Raw genomic sequence first — 16336 nt, forward strand, 5'->3', positions numbered from 1 at the left:
GATTTATTTGCTATTCTTTTCAAAATCCCAGTGTACACTCTATAATTCATGCTGTCATATAAGCCTGAGTAAGTAAACTCTGAAAGTGATGCCCTTCAGTTAGTAAGCAAATCTTCCACACATACTTTGCAGAAAACTACAGGCTGCATTTGAGAGAATAAACACAAAATGAAACAAGACTGTAAGTAAGGCTGTGCTCTAAGTGGTAAAACTTTAATATGAGGTTATTTCTCAGCATGGCAGAGGGTGAGTCTCAGAAAACTTAACCTTTCTGGAAGCGTCAGGAGAGGATAGTGGCGAACCAGGACTCAGGCTTCGGGACAAGTACCACTGCTCTAAAAAGAAACGGGACGGCTTTTTCTTAGGCTTTCGGGAGGGAGAGGAACGGTTGAAAGGAGGAATTAGACTTAAACAAATTGTCATACAGAAACCATATTTTGTCCAGAGAATGATGAAGGTACAACAGGAAATAAAAGGTGCTCTCACAGAATGCCCATGCAAGGGGTTCACCTTTGGTGGCTTGTCAGGTTTGCCCTTAAACTTGGAGATTAGGCGGTCTGCCCTCTCCTGTATACCAGGTATATGAATAGGTCCTGGGTCAGTTAGCTCCTGTGGGCTCCACTCCTGCCAAAGCAGCTTTGTTTAGACTTAAGAATGATCTGATTGTAACTAATGTCTCACACTTTTAACATAAACGTGCTTTATTTCAAACTGAGCTCAGAAACAGCAGTGACATGTCGACTATATCAAAATGTTTTCACTCATGTACTGTACCCCATGTTTGAGAGGTCTTTCGTAGTATTCCAGTTCCTCTTCCTCTGGATGTACGCTCTTAAAGGCAGAAATGAGCAGCGTATAATGTACGAACACTTCATAATACACTTTGTGTCTCTGAAGAGCATTTAGGGAGCTGCCTGTGATGCAGGCTCCAACAGTGTCAGACAACATGTCAAAGCGACCTGATGTCTCCAGAGTCTGCAGCTATGTAAAAGCTGTCCCACCCGACAACATGCGCATCAGCATGGAAACAAGCTGCTCCTCGGATAAGGACATTCACTACCCACTCACAAGCATGAAAACAACAGCGGAGAGCTCAACTTATTCAGCTACAGACTACAGAACAATAATCAGGGACTGTGGACCTCATAAAGAAGGAAGGAAGGATGCACTAAATGGGTCTGGGTAGACAGTAAAAAACGGAAAGATAAAGATAGCGGACAGTGTGTCACCTCTGAGTGGAGAGAGAGCGAGGAAGTGGAGGAGGAAGAAGGGAGCAGAATGGTTTTCTTTGGGCAGCTCCGAGAGCCCGAGTTGGACACTTGGTCTGCGCCACTCCTGGCCTTGAAGGATGAGGAACAGGAACATCAGACTCAGCAACAGATGATGATAAAAATGCTGCTAAATGTGAATATGATTCATCTACCTATTCTAACTCTAACAGTGAATCAACACTACGTTTCAATACTTTCCAAATGGTGTAAAGCTGACAGGCTAAGCTACATCTATTTGGTTAATAGAATTAGTCTGGTGAGGTTCGCCTACACCACGCCACACACATTTCCATTCACACATATCCAAAAAAACAGACCACCCACAAGCTAAGTACTATATTTGAGAAAATAAGCCACGTTAAAACAGGAGAAAATTTTTTTTAATCAAGTCTGCAGAAACATTCTAGAGTATTGGGAATTATTTCCAATATTGGTGTCACAGGTAAACTTGGGATGCTTAGAATTAGCTTTTGGTGCTTTAACGAGAGATCAAATAAAATACGGTTTAACTGTGTCTAAAAAGGACATTATCAGCTTTTTTTCCTGTCAACTTCACTCAGCAGCAGGCGACTTACTGCAACTGAGCAGAAACTTGAAATCGGCAGTGGAATAAATCTCTTTAAAACAGGAGCGTCTGAGCTTTTACATCCATGTTTGTGATACATTTTCCTAATCTGGCAACAAGAAAAGATAACTTTCAAAGCATCGGCAGGAGAATAGTTTGTCTAGCAGCTAATGGTGGCAATGTTGCTTCTGATGTGAGAAAACTGATAAGGAGGCAGAAACCGCGAAGGCCAGTTTACTGCTGCTGGTTTATGGGATATCAGAGGTGTCTGTTTCCTTTTTGTTGTTTTTCACAGAACAGAGTGCTGTATTTTCTAGTTTTTTTTAAACGTAGTTTTGAGTTTTTTTTCCCCTTTGTTTCTGCTTTCTTTATCTTATCATATTTTGTCTGATATTACTATATTTTACACCACAAGACCATCATAGCAGCACAGCAGCAGTCATCAACTGAAGGTGGGAGGTCATAGAAACATACAAGATCTAAAAATCTAACAGCAAGGGAACACTGAAATCTTAAATGTGTCTACCTTAGAAACATTTGAATCTTCATTAACAGTTAATCATTCATTCATTCATCTTCAATACGGGAATATTAACTGGCTTAAGACTGCAAACCAAAGCCAGCTGTTAACACTGCATCCTTGTATGCTGACATTACTGGTAGCACAGAAAGACGAGTTAAGCCTTCTGATATGGGCACAAATTTAAACATACTACATAAGCATCAACAAGAACTCCCTCCACATCTGACAACACAGAACACATCATTTAATGGGCTTCTTAACAAAGTCTTTACATTAAAGAAATGACAGTTCCTGTCCTTTTTCCTCCAAGATGTCTCAACAGATGTTCTTCCTGGCTTTTTCATGCATTTGCCCTTGCTTCTGGATTGAGATCACTGTGGGCGTGATCCTGAATCTAATGGGATCTGAAAGGGATGGAGCAGTTGGAGCACTACCAGGCCACCATAACTAACCATACCTGTTCCCCTCTGTTGGGCAATGTCTGACACTTGATCATTTCTTTGTAGCGAATGCTCAGCTTTTCCTGCTGCTGTGTGCGTCTCTAAACCAAGACAGGAGAAGCAAGGAGGAGAGACCATGACTGCGTTGTACCTTCACGTCACTCTCTCAAACACAAACAAAAACACAAAAGTGCACAGCGACCCGACTGAGAGGCTGAAGAAGCACAGTTTGGAGCCTGAGCTCCAGATAATTCCTCTGAATCTCACAAAACAGATCTGATGCCCACAGGAGAAGGAGCTCAGAGTAGGACAGGTCAAACCAAAGCAGCTTTCTTCGCAAAGACACGGCAAAGGGCCACATGGTTAGATGATCAGGCAAGTGGTTAGTCTCTAAGGGGATAACGTTTACCTTTCTCCATGCTGGGACAGGCGCCAGGCGCACTGGCTCACTCACAGGGGTTTGTGGTGAAGTAAGGGGCAAAAGGCGGTCCAGATTGGGCAGAGACTCCCCCTTTGTGGTCGGGCAAAGATGAGCGACAGTGAAAATGTCCAGCAAGAGGAGCGGAAAAGTCATGCAAGGCAGGCACCATGATAGGAGGTGAAGCCAGGGAGAGAATAACAGAAAAAAGGAAGTGAATAACAGACGTGTGGTGTCACAAAGATTGGAAAAAATGAATAAAACAAAAAAAGGGAAAATTAATAATAATGTGACAAGATGTCTTGGTGCAGATGGAAGTTGTGTATTTATAGGAGGACAATAAATATCATGCAGAGGGTGAATAAATCATACACAACAGAGGAAAATAAATTAATTCTATCAAATATGAACTTTAGATAACCGAGTTACACAGTGAGCATTTAGAAATCTTCAAAAACTCCCTCTCAATCCTTTAAATTTTTTACATTTAAGAAGTCAGAACTGACAGAATCAGCCATTTTTAATAATCAAAACCAGCAATTTATGCCAAGACAGGCAGTTACAAGACACTAGGAGTCGTCCTTCTCCATCACAAACACCGTCCTGTGTCTCAGTCGCCCTCTTCTTCCTCCCACTGTTGGTCCACAGCAGGAAGCAAATCCACCCAATCCCTCCAAGCCTCGTCGGCTCTGTGAGACCGCCTACATGACCCAGTAACAATACCCAGCTTGACCAGCATTAGTATTCTGGAGCTCATTAATGAAGTGGTCCACAGCATAAAAATCTATCTCCTTAAAATTTTCAGTGGAAGGAAAAACAAATCAAAAGGAGTCCATATAAATAAACTCCTACAGTTTAAAAAGTGTCACATCTTTTCCCTGCTGCTTAATATAAATTTCCATCACCTCCAGCTGTATCACAGCTAAATTAATCTGGCCTCCATACCTGTCTTTTAAGTCCTGTGGACTGGGCAGGAGCGTTCTCTTCAAACTTGGCGAGCAGCTGGGTGGCCATGACCTTCACTTTGTTGTGGTTCCCTACCGCAGCAGAGTCCATTTTCCTCTCCGACAGTAGAGCAGGGGCAGATGGCCTGTCGTCAACACCAGTTCTAGATACCTCCTCCTGCGGGAAAGGAGAAAAAACAGCAAATTTTGCATGTTGCCATCAGTCTAGTGGGGCTAACTAGTTTGTCGTGGTTGTCAAGACAGCTCAAAGAATAATCCTAAAGCAAACATCTGGTCACTTTGTTGGCAGAACTACTCACATCTTCAGACTGGCTGGTTTTCCTTCTTTTCCCCAAACCGTCTATGTCCTTTTCTTTTTTGTCCTGTTGATGACACATTAAAAGTTATTTTAACCCCAAACACAGCTATAAATGAGGAAGGGCTTCCTTTATGTTTCAAGGAAGAGCGAAACGTGTTTTAAGTACATTTTCTGTCACTGACCTTGGGGTTTCGCTTCCTGGAAATGGCTATGCTCTGACCAAGCTTGCTAAGGAAGGAGATGGGAGACTTGGTGCTGTTTATCAGTGCAGCCTTCTCCTCTGGACTCAAGTTGTGTTTGTCTGAACATATAACAAGTAAAAATGAAAATTATAAACAGAGAAAAAGGATCAAAATCCTCTCATTGTTAAAAACAACAACTTCACTGACTATGGAACACCAACATACATCCAAAAAAGACTAACAGTGCTACTGTATGACTGTTTCTCACCTCCAGGGGGCACTATGTCCTTAAACATCTCATAAAATTGGCTGAGGTACATGACCATAGAGAGTTTGTCTGGCTCCACCACAGAAGACATCTCTTTGCCAGTCATGCATGGCGAGATGCCAAATTCCTTCTCTGCCACGTCAAAAGCCAACTGATTGTTCTTCTCCTGGTCTCGCTCTTCCAGAGAGTCAAAGTCACTGGGACAAAAGACAGGGGCAAGAGACACCGAGGACAGAGTGAGAGGGAGGTGGGAGCAGTGAGTGCAACGCCAAAAAGAGAAGGACAAATCAGCCAAAGCCAAGTGTTGAGCTTTAAATCTTAACTTCCATAATCTCAGTTTCAGTCCTTTCAGAAAATATCACACACTCAGCCTAACTGTTCCTTTATTTAGCAGATTTTTCACATGAAATAAGCTAGTAATTACTTTTTTTCCCCAAAAAAATACAGATCAACTTTATTATATAGTAAATGTGTTCAAGTTTCTGCAAGTTGAATGTTGGCAGTTTTTGTTTTTTTTTAAGTTCTGTTTTGGTCTCCATAAAATAAGTTCTCAAGCGAGTTGACATCTTCATCAGCTTTTCTTGGCTGTTGTGGCTGGAAATGACACAGCGGTGAGACCGTAACAAAACAGCAATACTGTGGGTTTTAAAACAAAAGAAAAGAGCTCAAAATTCCAAGGAACTGGGAGAACGTACCGAGCCAAGTGTCAGCAGACTTTGAAGGCTCATATCTTTTATTTCAGTCTAATTATCTTGACTGATGATCTCCTGATGTGCAGCTCGAGTGGAAACCAGGATTTTCAAGCCATACGTATGTCACAGCTGATGTTGTGCGAGTGGGACATTACAGATAAAAGCAAAAAAGAAGGTACTATAAACCATTTCTTAGTTTCTGATTAAAAAAAAGATTTAAAAAGAGGAGAAGGGGGTATATTTTCCAGCTCCATTTGTCCATAAACCTAAGGTCTCATCTACATGAACTGCCAGTAAGCTTATACCTTAAACACTCATTATTTCTGTATGCCAGGCAAAAGTCATTACACTCTAGCAGATGATACCATTAACATGCCTCATCTTTACATTGAAACTGAACATGAAATCCATTTAAAAGCATCAGCTTTAAAACATCAGCAGTCATAGAATGAAAACGGCTCTCAGTCCCTCTTAACCATACGTCTTGAACATGTGTACACGAGAATGCAGTTTTGCTGATGAACCGCCACTCATTACTCTGTCTCCCATCCCATCATCCAGCCAATCAGGGGCAGCAGAGAACAACCGTTACAGTACTCTGCAAAGGTCAGATAGGACATAGATACTAATAGCTTATAATGTAAATTGCCATGCTGCCTCCAGAGAGTAACCTTGTTTATAGAGTGCAAGTTGGTAAGCAGTGTTTTTACATGCGTGTATGGCAGAGAGGGGGGGGGGGGGTAATGAGGAAGGCACCCTTAAGGGACCTGAGGGGCTGTCATGACTAGTAGCTGTCACTTCATTTATAATGATAAACTGTCCAAAACCAAAATCTAAACCCGACGCTAAAAATAATTTCCAACCAACATGCATATAAACACAGAAGGCCAGTCATTCCAAACCTGGTAGCAGATTCTCTCTAACTGTTGTAGGACACACTGGGCAAGGTTTGTTAGCAAGCTAAGCTGCTATCTGTATTCATCCATCTTGCAGGACACCGTTGGTTCTGCAGGTTCTGTTGTCAGATACTCACATGAGATCCGGCCTGTATCGGTGAATGAGGGCACACAGCGCCAGGCCGCTCTTCCAAGACATGGTAAGGTCTGTTACGTTAACATTCCTGTATCCCTCTGTTTGTCTCTGGCACCAGTTGAGCAGTTTACTGGATCGAGCTATGGATTCTGGTGTGCGGGAAAGAGGAAATTAAAGGCTTAACGTTAAAGCAGCAGGTTGAAGGGAATCTGGATTAGACACGGAACGGAATGCCATCAGTTTTTGGGTAGCATCACATCTTTTTCAGGCCAATCTCATGACTTTGGTCAGGCGGGGTTGAGGATAGGATTGTAAAGTTTTATCATTCATGGCCTCATAATCAATGTTAGTACCAGTCTCAATCAGCCACTTGAGAAATACTGCAACCTCTGACATGAAAAACTGGAATAATGCAAGTAGAAAGGATGCAAGTGAGAGGTTAGGTGAAGGTGCAGAAGTCATAGGGTACCTTTACAACAACTCACAGTCCCCTCACAGGTTAAACATAGCCAGGAAGCTCAAATGAGGGCATCGCTGACTGGGTTAGTGTAGGCACACTCAGATCATCCACAACGTTCCATCATTCAACTATTTCTTATATTTTATTCATTCATGGCTAAGAATCAAACTATTAGGCAAACTCTGAAGAGCTGAGCAGCACCATGCATTTGGGACTTTGTGTTACCTTGCAACTGCTTGTCAAGCGGGTAATTGTCTGGAGTGAAAATAATGCATTGTTACATTTCGGCATATGCTATTCTGATCAATCAGCATATTAAGGAGGGTCTTTTTGCACCACTAAAACACTGTCGAGGCCTCATCCCACTGGCTCAGACTTTGAAAAATGTCACCACTAAGTGGTCGAGGGCTAAAGGCTGTCAAGTGTCTGTCTCTCAAAAGTGCATACGGGCTCTGAGGCTGACTTTTGAAGAGACTTTAATGTAGTTAAGAGATGATGATGTAAGAACGCAGCAGTCCAGCCCACCCCAATATGTAAACAAACCTACTGTAGGGGCAGTGGGAATGAAACCTGCAAGGCAGCTTTTGTGTAAAAAGCTACCGTGGAAATGAATTGCACTTAACTAGAGTTATTATCTTTTTCAGTCAAATGTCGAAATAGGATTTTTCATGGCTTTGCTGACTTTTAGCAGCTGATAAAATGTCTAAAGAACAGATATGACAAAAAAAGAGAGTAAATAACAGTCCCAAAGCAAGTTCTATCAGTGGAAGTGTCAAATAAATACAGAGGATCTGGCTTTCTTTTTCTTCTGACATTAATTAAGTCTGTGAGAATTTAGTGATTAGGCCAAAGGGTGGAGAGTGAGATTGGGTTATATTCTCCCTTTGTCTGCAAAGATAAAAATAAGAAAAGATACAAACCATTCCTGGCCAACTTGGGCGTTGATGAGTTGATCACATTCTCAATTTCAATGCGAATTTCCCTGCACTCCCCCGTGTCAAAGAGGTGCCGCACCTGTAACATTTTTATTCGATTACAACGTATGCGGGATTCCAGACGTTATGATGGCAAGAGGAAATAAAAACCCTTGTTGTTCGTCACCACTCACACTCACCTGACTAGGCTTGAGGAAGTTAAGGCTAATGTTGGGGTAACGGGTGGTAGGGTCCACACTGTACTGACTGAAGTTCTTACTGATGTTTTCTGTTGTGGTCTGAGGCAGAAGTCGGTATATGCTCTCCCTAAAGCACAGAGGAACAGATTTAAATATGTTCTCCTATATAAGACAGGTACAAACTAATTGAGGGAACATAGCGGGGCACTTTGGCAACACATTAACAAATCATTAACACTGTTATCATGGGCACAGTGAGATACAAGAGATCTATGGAGTCACATTCCATTAGGCCGTATGACAGCCTCTTATCCCATTAGTCTAGGAGAGGTGGGACTGAAGCTTTAAATCCCATACAGGCGCGTTTCCTAGGAAAGCACTTAGAGATAAAAGGGTGTGCCTGACAAGAAAGATTATGTATGTGTGACTGTTGCATAAGTGTGTGTTTAAGAACAGAGTGAATCCCGGTGTGTGTGCATCAGTGTTTCCACATCCTCACCTCTCAGCCAGAACCTCTAAAGGGGTTTTTCCCTGGGCCCAGCTCCTCACCATCCAGCCCGAGTCCATGGCTGCCAGGAAACCTCGGGCGATGCCAGTACCCATGGGCCAGAAGGGCTGGAGACAACAGCAAACACCACATTCAATGACCAAATATGGCCTCAGAGAAGCAATAGATACAAAAGAAAAAAAAGGGAACAGAACTTTGAAGCAAGAGTTCAAGAAAAACTTGAGAATGTTATAACATAAAAACAGAGTGTCTGGGAAAAAGAAATAAAAAACCTCACCTCTAACAGGCTGTCGCCCACAAGCGCCACGAGCAGGTTGTGGCCATGCCGTTGACGCACCATGGCGGCATTCTCTGAGGCGTACATGCAGGTAAAGTCGAACATGGCTACATCAGGCTGGCCGTAATGATTGATGGCAAAGTCCAGTGTGGGCAGCTGGTGGTTGGTGGAGAAATCTGCAGCCTCGCGTGCATAAGACAACAAGGCAGCCTGGTCTACATTAGCTCTGGACAGCAGAAGCTCTGTGTCTGCATAGTCCTACAGGACAACAGGGGGAGGTGGGATTACAACATTAATGTAAAATATAATAAATCAGAATCTATCAGCCGAACAAACTCATAGTATTTGTCATTTATTGTCTTACCAAACTTAACATGAAGGGTATATCGAAAGAAAAAAAAAGTTCTAGTGAAAATAAAACGGTGGTGGAATTAGCAAGCAACAGTCTTACCAGGACAGATACTGACAAAAAAGATACACACAACAAACAAAGCAGCATAAAGCTATGGAAAACATAAGAAAAGCAGACTCACGGGTAAACCAGGAATATTTACAGCATGTCGAGTTTGGAAAATCAGTTAAGAGCAAGAAATGACCCATTAAAAGAGATTTTAAAAAAGAGAAAACAGCAACACTGCTACCCCCTGACCTGATTCAGTCCATTTTTATAAGAAGCCCTACAGCTTTACAATCTATATTAATGTCAGGTTTGAAATCCTACTCTGTGATCAGGGGTCATTATCCAACGGCTTATGGTACGCTTCTATAAAAGGTAGCAGGGGAAAAAGTGAGTATTCCTAATAGATACGGCTTTAATCTGAGAAGATATTCCAACCATTTAAGGCACACAATGAGGAGCAGCAATGAAAGGCAATGAATGGAATTTATGGTGAGAAATCTATAACTTCTGGCGATAATTGATAATTGAAAATATATAGAGCAAAAATAGATACATATAAAAATAACAGCAACAACCCTGAGAGATATGGAGCAGAGTAAGACTACTCAGGAAGCACTGAAACATATTCTGGATTTCACAGTTTTAACAAGATACTTCAGATTCTTCAGAAATGTTGAAGCATGGGCAATTCTCCACAGGGTTTCATGGAATTCAACCTTGGTATTACTTGCATTATCTTGTTAACAGAGGGACAAATGGACAGACTAATGGCGACAATCACATACCTCCACCTTGGTGGTATAATCTGAGGTAAAAGCCACTTTACCACCGACAGCCCCGAGCTATGGCACTGGACAGAACTGAGTGTGCACAAGCCTTTCTAACATGTAGCACCAAATCACTGCATGCTTTCAAAGAGACTTGTTTTCAAAGAGGGCGGTGAAAGGAACATTCTTCCATCCTTAAGCTCAATGGTTCTCCAGTGGCTCTGGCAATGGTGGGTGAGAGAGAAGGCAGGGCAGTGGAAGATCTGAACAGCTGATAGGTTTTTTTATTTGTGGTATCGCACTGAACTTTACTAAAAGGCCTCTGTTCTGCCAACACTTCCTCTATTCCTTTCCCCCTACTTATTTTCATAGCTAAAGGATCTGTCTTGTTGTTTGTATTAAAAGAGAATATCCAGAAAATCTTTACATAATCCAAATCCTCTGTGACTTCAGAACTTTTTGTCATGTATAACAAACCTTACAAAAGCTATCAGCCACACACGACCTGCACACGCAGAATTACAACTTAGACCCATAAAACATTACGAGTAATTGTGGAAACATAACAGCTAAAAAGAATTAGGGAGAACCATCAGAAAAACACTGCTTTCGGCCTTGGTGTGGACCATGGCACACCTTCAGTTATGTCTGCACACGAAGAGAGACATGCAAAAAGGTCTTTCCTGTTTCCTTTGGAAAGTGCTCAGGGAAAGGAAACTACTGTAAATGGTGAGGACATAAGACCTCAGAAAGTGCTTGAGTTGGCAATGTGTTCCTGAACACCGTCAGGCTGGTTACCAGCGGGGCAGTGCGGGAAAACGTTCACCGAGAGAGCAGAAAGTATAACAAAGTGAGGAAAAAAGTGAAGGAAAACAATCTGAATGTATGTTATGCCTTTGTGTTACTTCAGAAGGACAGAAGAGGATTCAATAATTGTTTCAAACAGGCACACACACTCCGCACTGAGCTCTGGGCTTTGATCACTCACATGCAGAATGACTCCTTTCTCCAACAGGCTCTGTTTTTTGGCAGTCATCACAAAGTAATGCGTGTCATCCTTGTAGTAGACAATGTTTTCCAGGTCAATACCTAAAATGACCAATAAAAAGATGTATTGTCACATGCAAAAGAAGAAAAAAACAAGTTCTTATCTTTTTTTTTTGTCTTTTCGTCATCTAAGAACAAGAGCAGCAATTCCGCATGGCCAAAGCCCGCCGTGTCAGCAATAAAAAGTGGCAGACTTGGCATCAAATCTAAGCATTTTAATTGGGTGTGCTGGCAAATTCAAGTGTGTGACTAAAAGGACAAACTGTTTGTCCCATTTGCCGTTTTGAATGCACTGCTTATTGGAACTAACTGAAGATCTTACAATAAAAAAATAGTATAAAAAAAACATTTTCTTTGATGCTGTATCCTGGAGTATTGTATGATGAAGTTACACTGAAGCACAAATAGGTGACATGAAAAAATTTATAACAGTTTGTCATATCATTACATTACAAATACGTCTGTGAAAGGTAAAACAAAGACACAAAAAACAAAAAACAAGTAGTTTTTCTACATTTTGTTCAATACAATTTACAAGGGAGGGGATTTGGAAGCACAGCTGAAGCACAGCAGAGAGGGAGGGGGAGTAAGAAGGGGAACAGGAATGGGGTTTCAAGCTATTTTTGTTCAAATTATTAAAAAAAAAACAGTCCACCTTTCTTCTCAAAGCTGCCAAGTTGCACTTTAAGACTAAGACTAAGAATGGACTCGTGACCGACCTGTTGCTTCTCTGAGATCCTGAAAAAACTTCTGATTGAAGATAAAGGCAACGCCACTGATCTCCTCAACCTTTGCCTCCGCTGTTGTATTCCTGTTGATGAAGTTAGCGGTGATGGCAATGGCTAGCTTGCCCCGAAACTCTTTGCGCCGAAACCCTGAGGAAGCAGAGATAGCCTTAAGAACAGCAATTAGGGCTTATAGAACTGTAGAAACATCAATTCAGCAACTTTTTAGAGAAAATAAACACTCAGACCACAAAACCAGGTCAACCTACCAACTAAATTTGTTTTGACAACATTTCAATCCCTCCAAATGCATACAGTATCTATAAATGTAACCAGATGTTCTGTATCAGGGTTACATAAACAGCTGTCTTGTTTTTAAAGCTGTGTGAATGACTTCCATGGTTATCTCAGGGGAGCGTGTAGTTTCCTTTCATTGATGCAGCAGTCAGTACAACAGAGAGGGGTCATGGTACTACACTCCACAGGGGTTCCCTTTGCCAGTGTGGCAGTGTGCGAGGCCCCATCACTCGTAAAGGAAACAGACAGCCAATTCAACAATTCCTTTTCTGCTCTGCCAGAGGAGTAAATGCTCTCTGAAGTTGAATGTAGCAGCTCGACACAAACAAACACGCACAGATGTGCACAAGCGCTCATTCACACATGAAGAACCGCGTGAGATCACCTACCCAGCCCCAGCTGTACAAGAATGACATCATCATCATTCTGACTGACCACTTAGAAGAAACCAATAGTGCTGTTTGTGCTTTGCCTCATTCAGTCGAGTGAAAAACTGCATCACTAAGCTTTCCGTCCGGTCTGTGCATGCAAACTTGCCTGGTAGTGTGTTCCTCCTGCCATCTGCTCCAATGATGACATCAAACTCCAGCTCGCTGACAGGGTGTGTCTTGGGGTGGATCTCAGCCCTCCAGCCTATCCCTAAGAAAACACAGCACATGTAATCAGACAGAAATGCAGTCACAGAGCCAGGATTACAGCCTCTGTCATAGATTTCTCCTCTGAAACACATTCTTTTTTTAAACTTGATTCACTTACGCTCACTCTCTTGGTCTTCAGGGGGTTCAATAAGCCCCTTAAACTCTACATTGACATGGATTTCAATGCCAAGCAGGAGAGCCATTTTGAGCAACATTAGCTGAAGTTGACGAATACCTGCAATTCAGATATACAGAGAAGGAACATTTCCATGACATCCTGACAGTTAAACCTGAAAATACATCTTCCAGTATGCATGAAACAATGAATATGTGAAGAAACACAGCAAAGTATACCGTCTACTTACTAATATGATCAATAGCACCAGCACAGAACTTCCCATAGAACTTCTTGGCTCCAAGGCCCCTGAGGTCTTGGATGGTGAAGGGCCAGAGATGCAGAACATTGTTCCTGGAGAAAGCATCTCTCTTTTCCAGAAGCACCACTTTAGCCCCCAAAAAAGCCAGCTCGATGGCTGTACGTAAGCCGCATGGCCCCGCACCGATGATCAGACACTAAGAATAGATAGATGCAAATGATACAGACAGGCTTTAAGCAAGATGTCAGTCAGTCAGGCACTTAGAAAGCCGAATCCCTGCCCATCTTTCACTCTGCAGTACAGCCAGGTATCTATACTGATTTTCAAAAGATTGAAATAAAGCTTTACACAGCCACAAAAAACTTTATATTTCAGGGAATCTATCATTCAGCCTGACTAAACCTAAGACCTAAACGTTTGACACATCAAAATTCAACGCTACAATAACACAGACACGATCTTTTCAGTTCATATCAAAGGTGATGTTTGTGGTTGACAACACAAAGCAAACTGTGAGAAGATATTAACACATTATATATACACCCAATAAAAATGAAAAAAAAAGCTAAATTCATATTAATATCAAGCCATAACTTAAATCACAGTTTAAGCTGCACATTCAACAGTTTCCAGCCTTATCCCTCATTTTGGAATCGAGTCTAAATCAAAGCGTATTTTCAACAAAAGCAGTCACATGTCCTTGTGCTGTCCCGACCTTGCTCTGCGGCCTGGTTGGTAAACATGAGCATCACATTACATGAGTCTTAGACACCCGGGATCACATTTTTCATTCTGTTAGTTCCCATAGGGGAACTGGAGCCACACATATTGAAGCTTCAGATGAAATATCGGGTTTCTAATAAAGCAGGGTTACCTTTGAAGTGGGACAGGCACGTCCCTTCTTGTACTCCTTTTGGCTTGCCCTCTTGTCTAACTTCACCCAGAGAGCCTTTGCCTTCCAGTAGTTAAGTTTGGACTTGAGCTTGTGATAGAAGATCCTGTGCTCGCTGGGCTTGACTTCCAGGTGTTCACACAGCTCCTGGAATGCTTTAAGCGTGCCTTTAAAGGTGGATGCCTGAACAAATTTGTCGAACAGGACATGGGAGTTGTTCACCCCATCTCCTCCAGTTGCGCGGGCACCTCCATCCCCCATGGTCCAGACTCACCTAGGGCTGTGGGGGCCCTTCACCCCCTCCAAGGCAGGGGACTTTGGGTCCAGCCCCAGCCTGGGAACACCCCTTCTGTGGTGGAGGGCTTTAACTTCCAGACTCAAGCATCTTCATTCTGTCAGAGAAATTAAGAACAGAGTGAATCACAGAAAATAACATGTATGACACAAAGCTACAACAAACTACAACAATTTCATGCTAGAAGGAACCGAGATAAGCTGAAAGGAGCCACAGGTTCTTTCATCTTTTAATGCCATCTTAACCAAACGGTCCCCAAACCTGACCTCATACACACAACCAAAGCCAAAACCACAGAAATGTGTCTGCAGCACCATGACCTGAGAAATCCTCACACTGCTGGACACAGGAAGGGCACGAAACTACGCAAAGCCAAACAGGAAACACAAAGGGCACAAGTGTATGGACATGTCGGTGTCAAAATGACTCAAAAACACAATAAAACGCACCTAATCCAACAAATTCATGGGAATAACACAAAACTAGCAACAGAATTTGGATAAGCCACGAGGTGTGCACCATTTTCTCAACAACACGTGCCGTTTTCAACATGCTTTGACACGTGGAAGATAATTTCTATGTTTTCAGCGTTCGAGCCCCCAGAGGGACGAGATCATTCATGTTATCCGGCATGTATAGCGTCACTGGAATGTCGTGATGAGTCCCCTCTCTGACTCAGAAACAGCCTTTAAAACATCCTTTAAATGTCATCTTCACTCAGTGTTAGAGCAGGTAGAAATGACAAATAATGGCAAAGAAAAGGCAGAAGTAAAACATTTGGTAGATGTGGCCCATTTTAATTCCTTCTTTAAGCCAAGCAGCAGCTCTGTTTTGCATTAGCTCCCGAGAGAAATGATGTAGAAACATGTCGTGCTTGTTTGAACATAATAATTTCACTGAGTTTTCCCTCAGTAACTACCTGATCTGCCATTTGCCACATGGAAAAAGGGTCATTATTGTCCTCTAAATACAGAAATAATACATATTTGTAAAAGTATGAAACCTCTAATACTCTATTCTTCCTTTACAATACAACATGACGTCCAAAAACAGGCTCAATGAGGAGTTTGTTGGGATACTTCATGTGATTTACTGTCCAGTTTCACACAAATGGCAAATATATAACATGTCTGAATGAAACCACGAGGAAAAACAATCAAGATGTGAATGACTGAAGGCCATTACTCAAACAGATTGATGAGTCCACTGATGTTACTTATCTCATATCTGAAGGAGATAAATAGTTAACAGTGGAGGTGCTGGCAGAGTTTGTTCAGTTTAGCTTCAACTGTCTGCTGAATGTAAAGAGAGAGAATGGTAGCTCATCCTTACCCAACTTCTCATAAGAGACCGTGATCAAAGAGAGGTTAAATATGCATGTTTTTGTGTTTAGGACCTAAGCTTTTGTAAAGGATAGCAAAATCTAAAAATCAGAAAGAACATGCATGAGTACAAAATCCAAAATGTCCCATTTCTCTGTCAGTTTTGAGCTTTATAAGTCAGAAATGCTGAGCTGGTTCATGAAAACTAATGTAGTCCCAGTCCCAGTCCCAGTGGAAACGCATGATGAAAGGAAGGCAGATACAGAGGTCAGCTGGCCTCCTTTTCACACTCTGCCAACTCCTCACTGCAGAGAAAACAACAGACCCTGGGTCTGGCTCTGCCTCAGTCAGTACGGATCAGAACTGAAGGGTACAGCGCCAAAACACACAGAAAGAGCCCTTCACCACAGATAACCAGCTACACCATTCCCTCCATTGGTCCGATTAGCTATGTACAGACATGTAAATAATGCCCACAGATTGTATATTAAAAGATGGAAGTAGCCACCGTCACATCATCTGCTGATTTTTGGCCGCAGCGTTTTGAAGCCTGGCAGATCATT

General features: G+C 42.1%; 1 protein-coding gene across 1 annotated transcript in view; it reads right to left on the minus strand.

The window, feature by feature from the left end:
- Positions 1–16336, minus strand: part of mical3a (microtubule associated monooxygenase, calponin and LIM domain containing 3a) — a 56674-nt gene that overhangs the window by 27717 nt on the left and 12621 nt on the right. Inside the window, exons 2-21 of the mRNA XM_072385411.1 lie at positions 14139–14548; positions 13253–13460; positions 13006–13122; positions 12787–12888; positions 11947–12102; positions 11169–11269; positions 9014–9271; positions 8728–8843; positions 8229–8355; positions 8035–8128; positions 6656–6803; positions 4931–5127; positions 4663–4781; positions 4482–4544; positions 4163–4339; positions 3209–3310; positions 1230–1340; positions 775–831; positions 511–624; positions 268–366 (exon numbers count right to left, since the gene is read on the minus strand). Coding sequence (XP_072241512.1) covers positions 268–366; positions 511–624; positions 775–831; positions 1230–1340; positions 3209–3310; positions 4163–4339; positions 4482–4544; positions 4663–4781; positions 4931–5127; positions 6656–6803; positions 8035–8128; positions 8229–8355; positions 8728–8843; positions 9014–9271; positions 11169–11269; positions 11947–12102; positions 12787–12888; positions 13006–13122; positions 13253–13460; positions 14139–14417 — 2745 coding nt within the window. The 5' untranslated portion in view covers positions 14418–14548. The remainder of the gene's footprint in view (positions 1–267; positions 367–510; positions 625–774; positions 832–1229; positions 1341–3208; positions 3311–4162; positions 4340–4481; positions 4545–4662; positions 4782–4930; positions 5128–6655; positions 6804–8034; positions 8129–8228; positions 8356–8727; positions 8844–9013; positions 9272–11168; positions 11270–11946; positions 12103–12786; positions 12889–13005; positions 13123–13252; positions 13461–14138; positions 14549–16336) is intronic.

Source organism: Leuresthes tenuis, unplaced genomic scaffold (genome assembly GCF_036924035.1).
Source record: "Leuresthes tenuis unplaced genomic scaffold, fLeuTen1.0.hap1 SCAF_5, whole genome shotgun sequence".
Taxonomy (NCBI): Eukaryota; Metazoa; Chordata; class Actinopteri; order Atheriniformes; family Atherinopsidae; genus Leuresthes; species Leuresthes tenuis.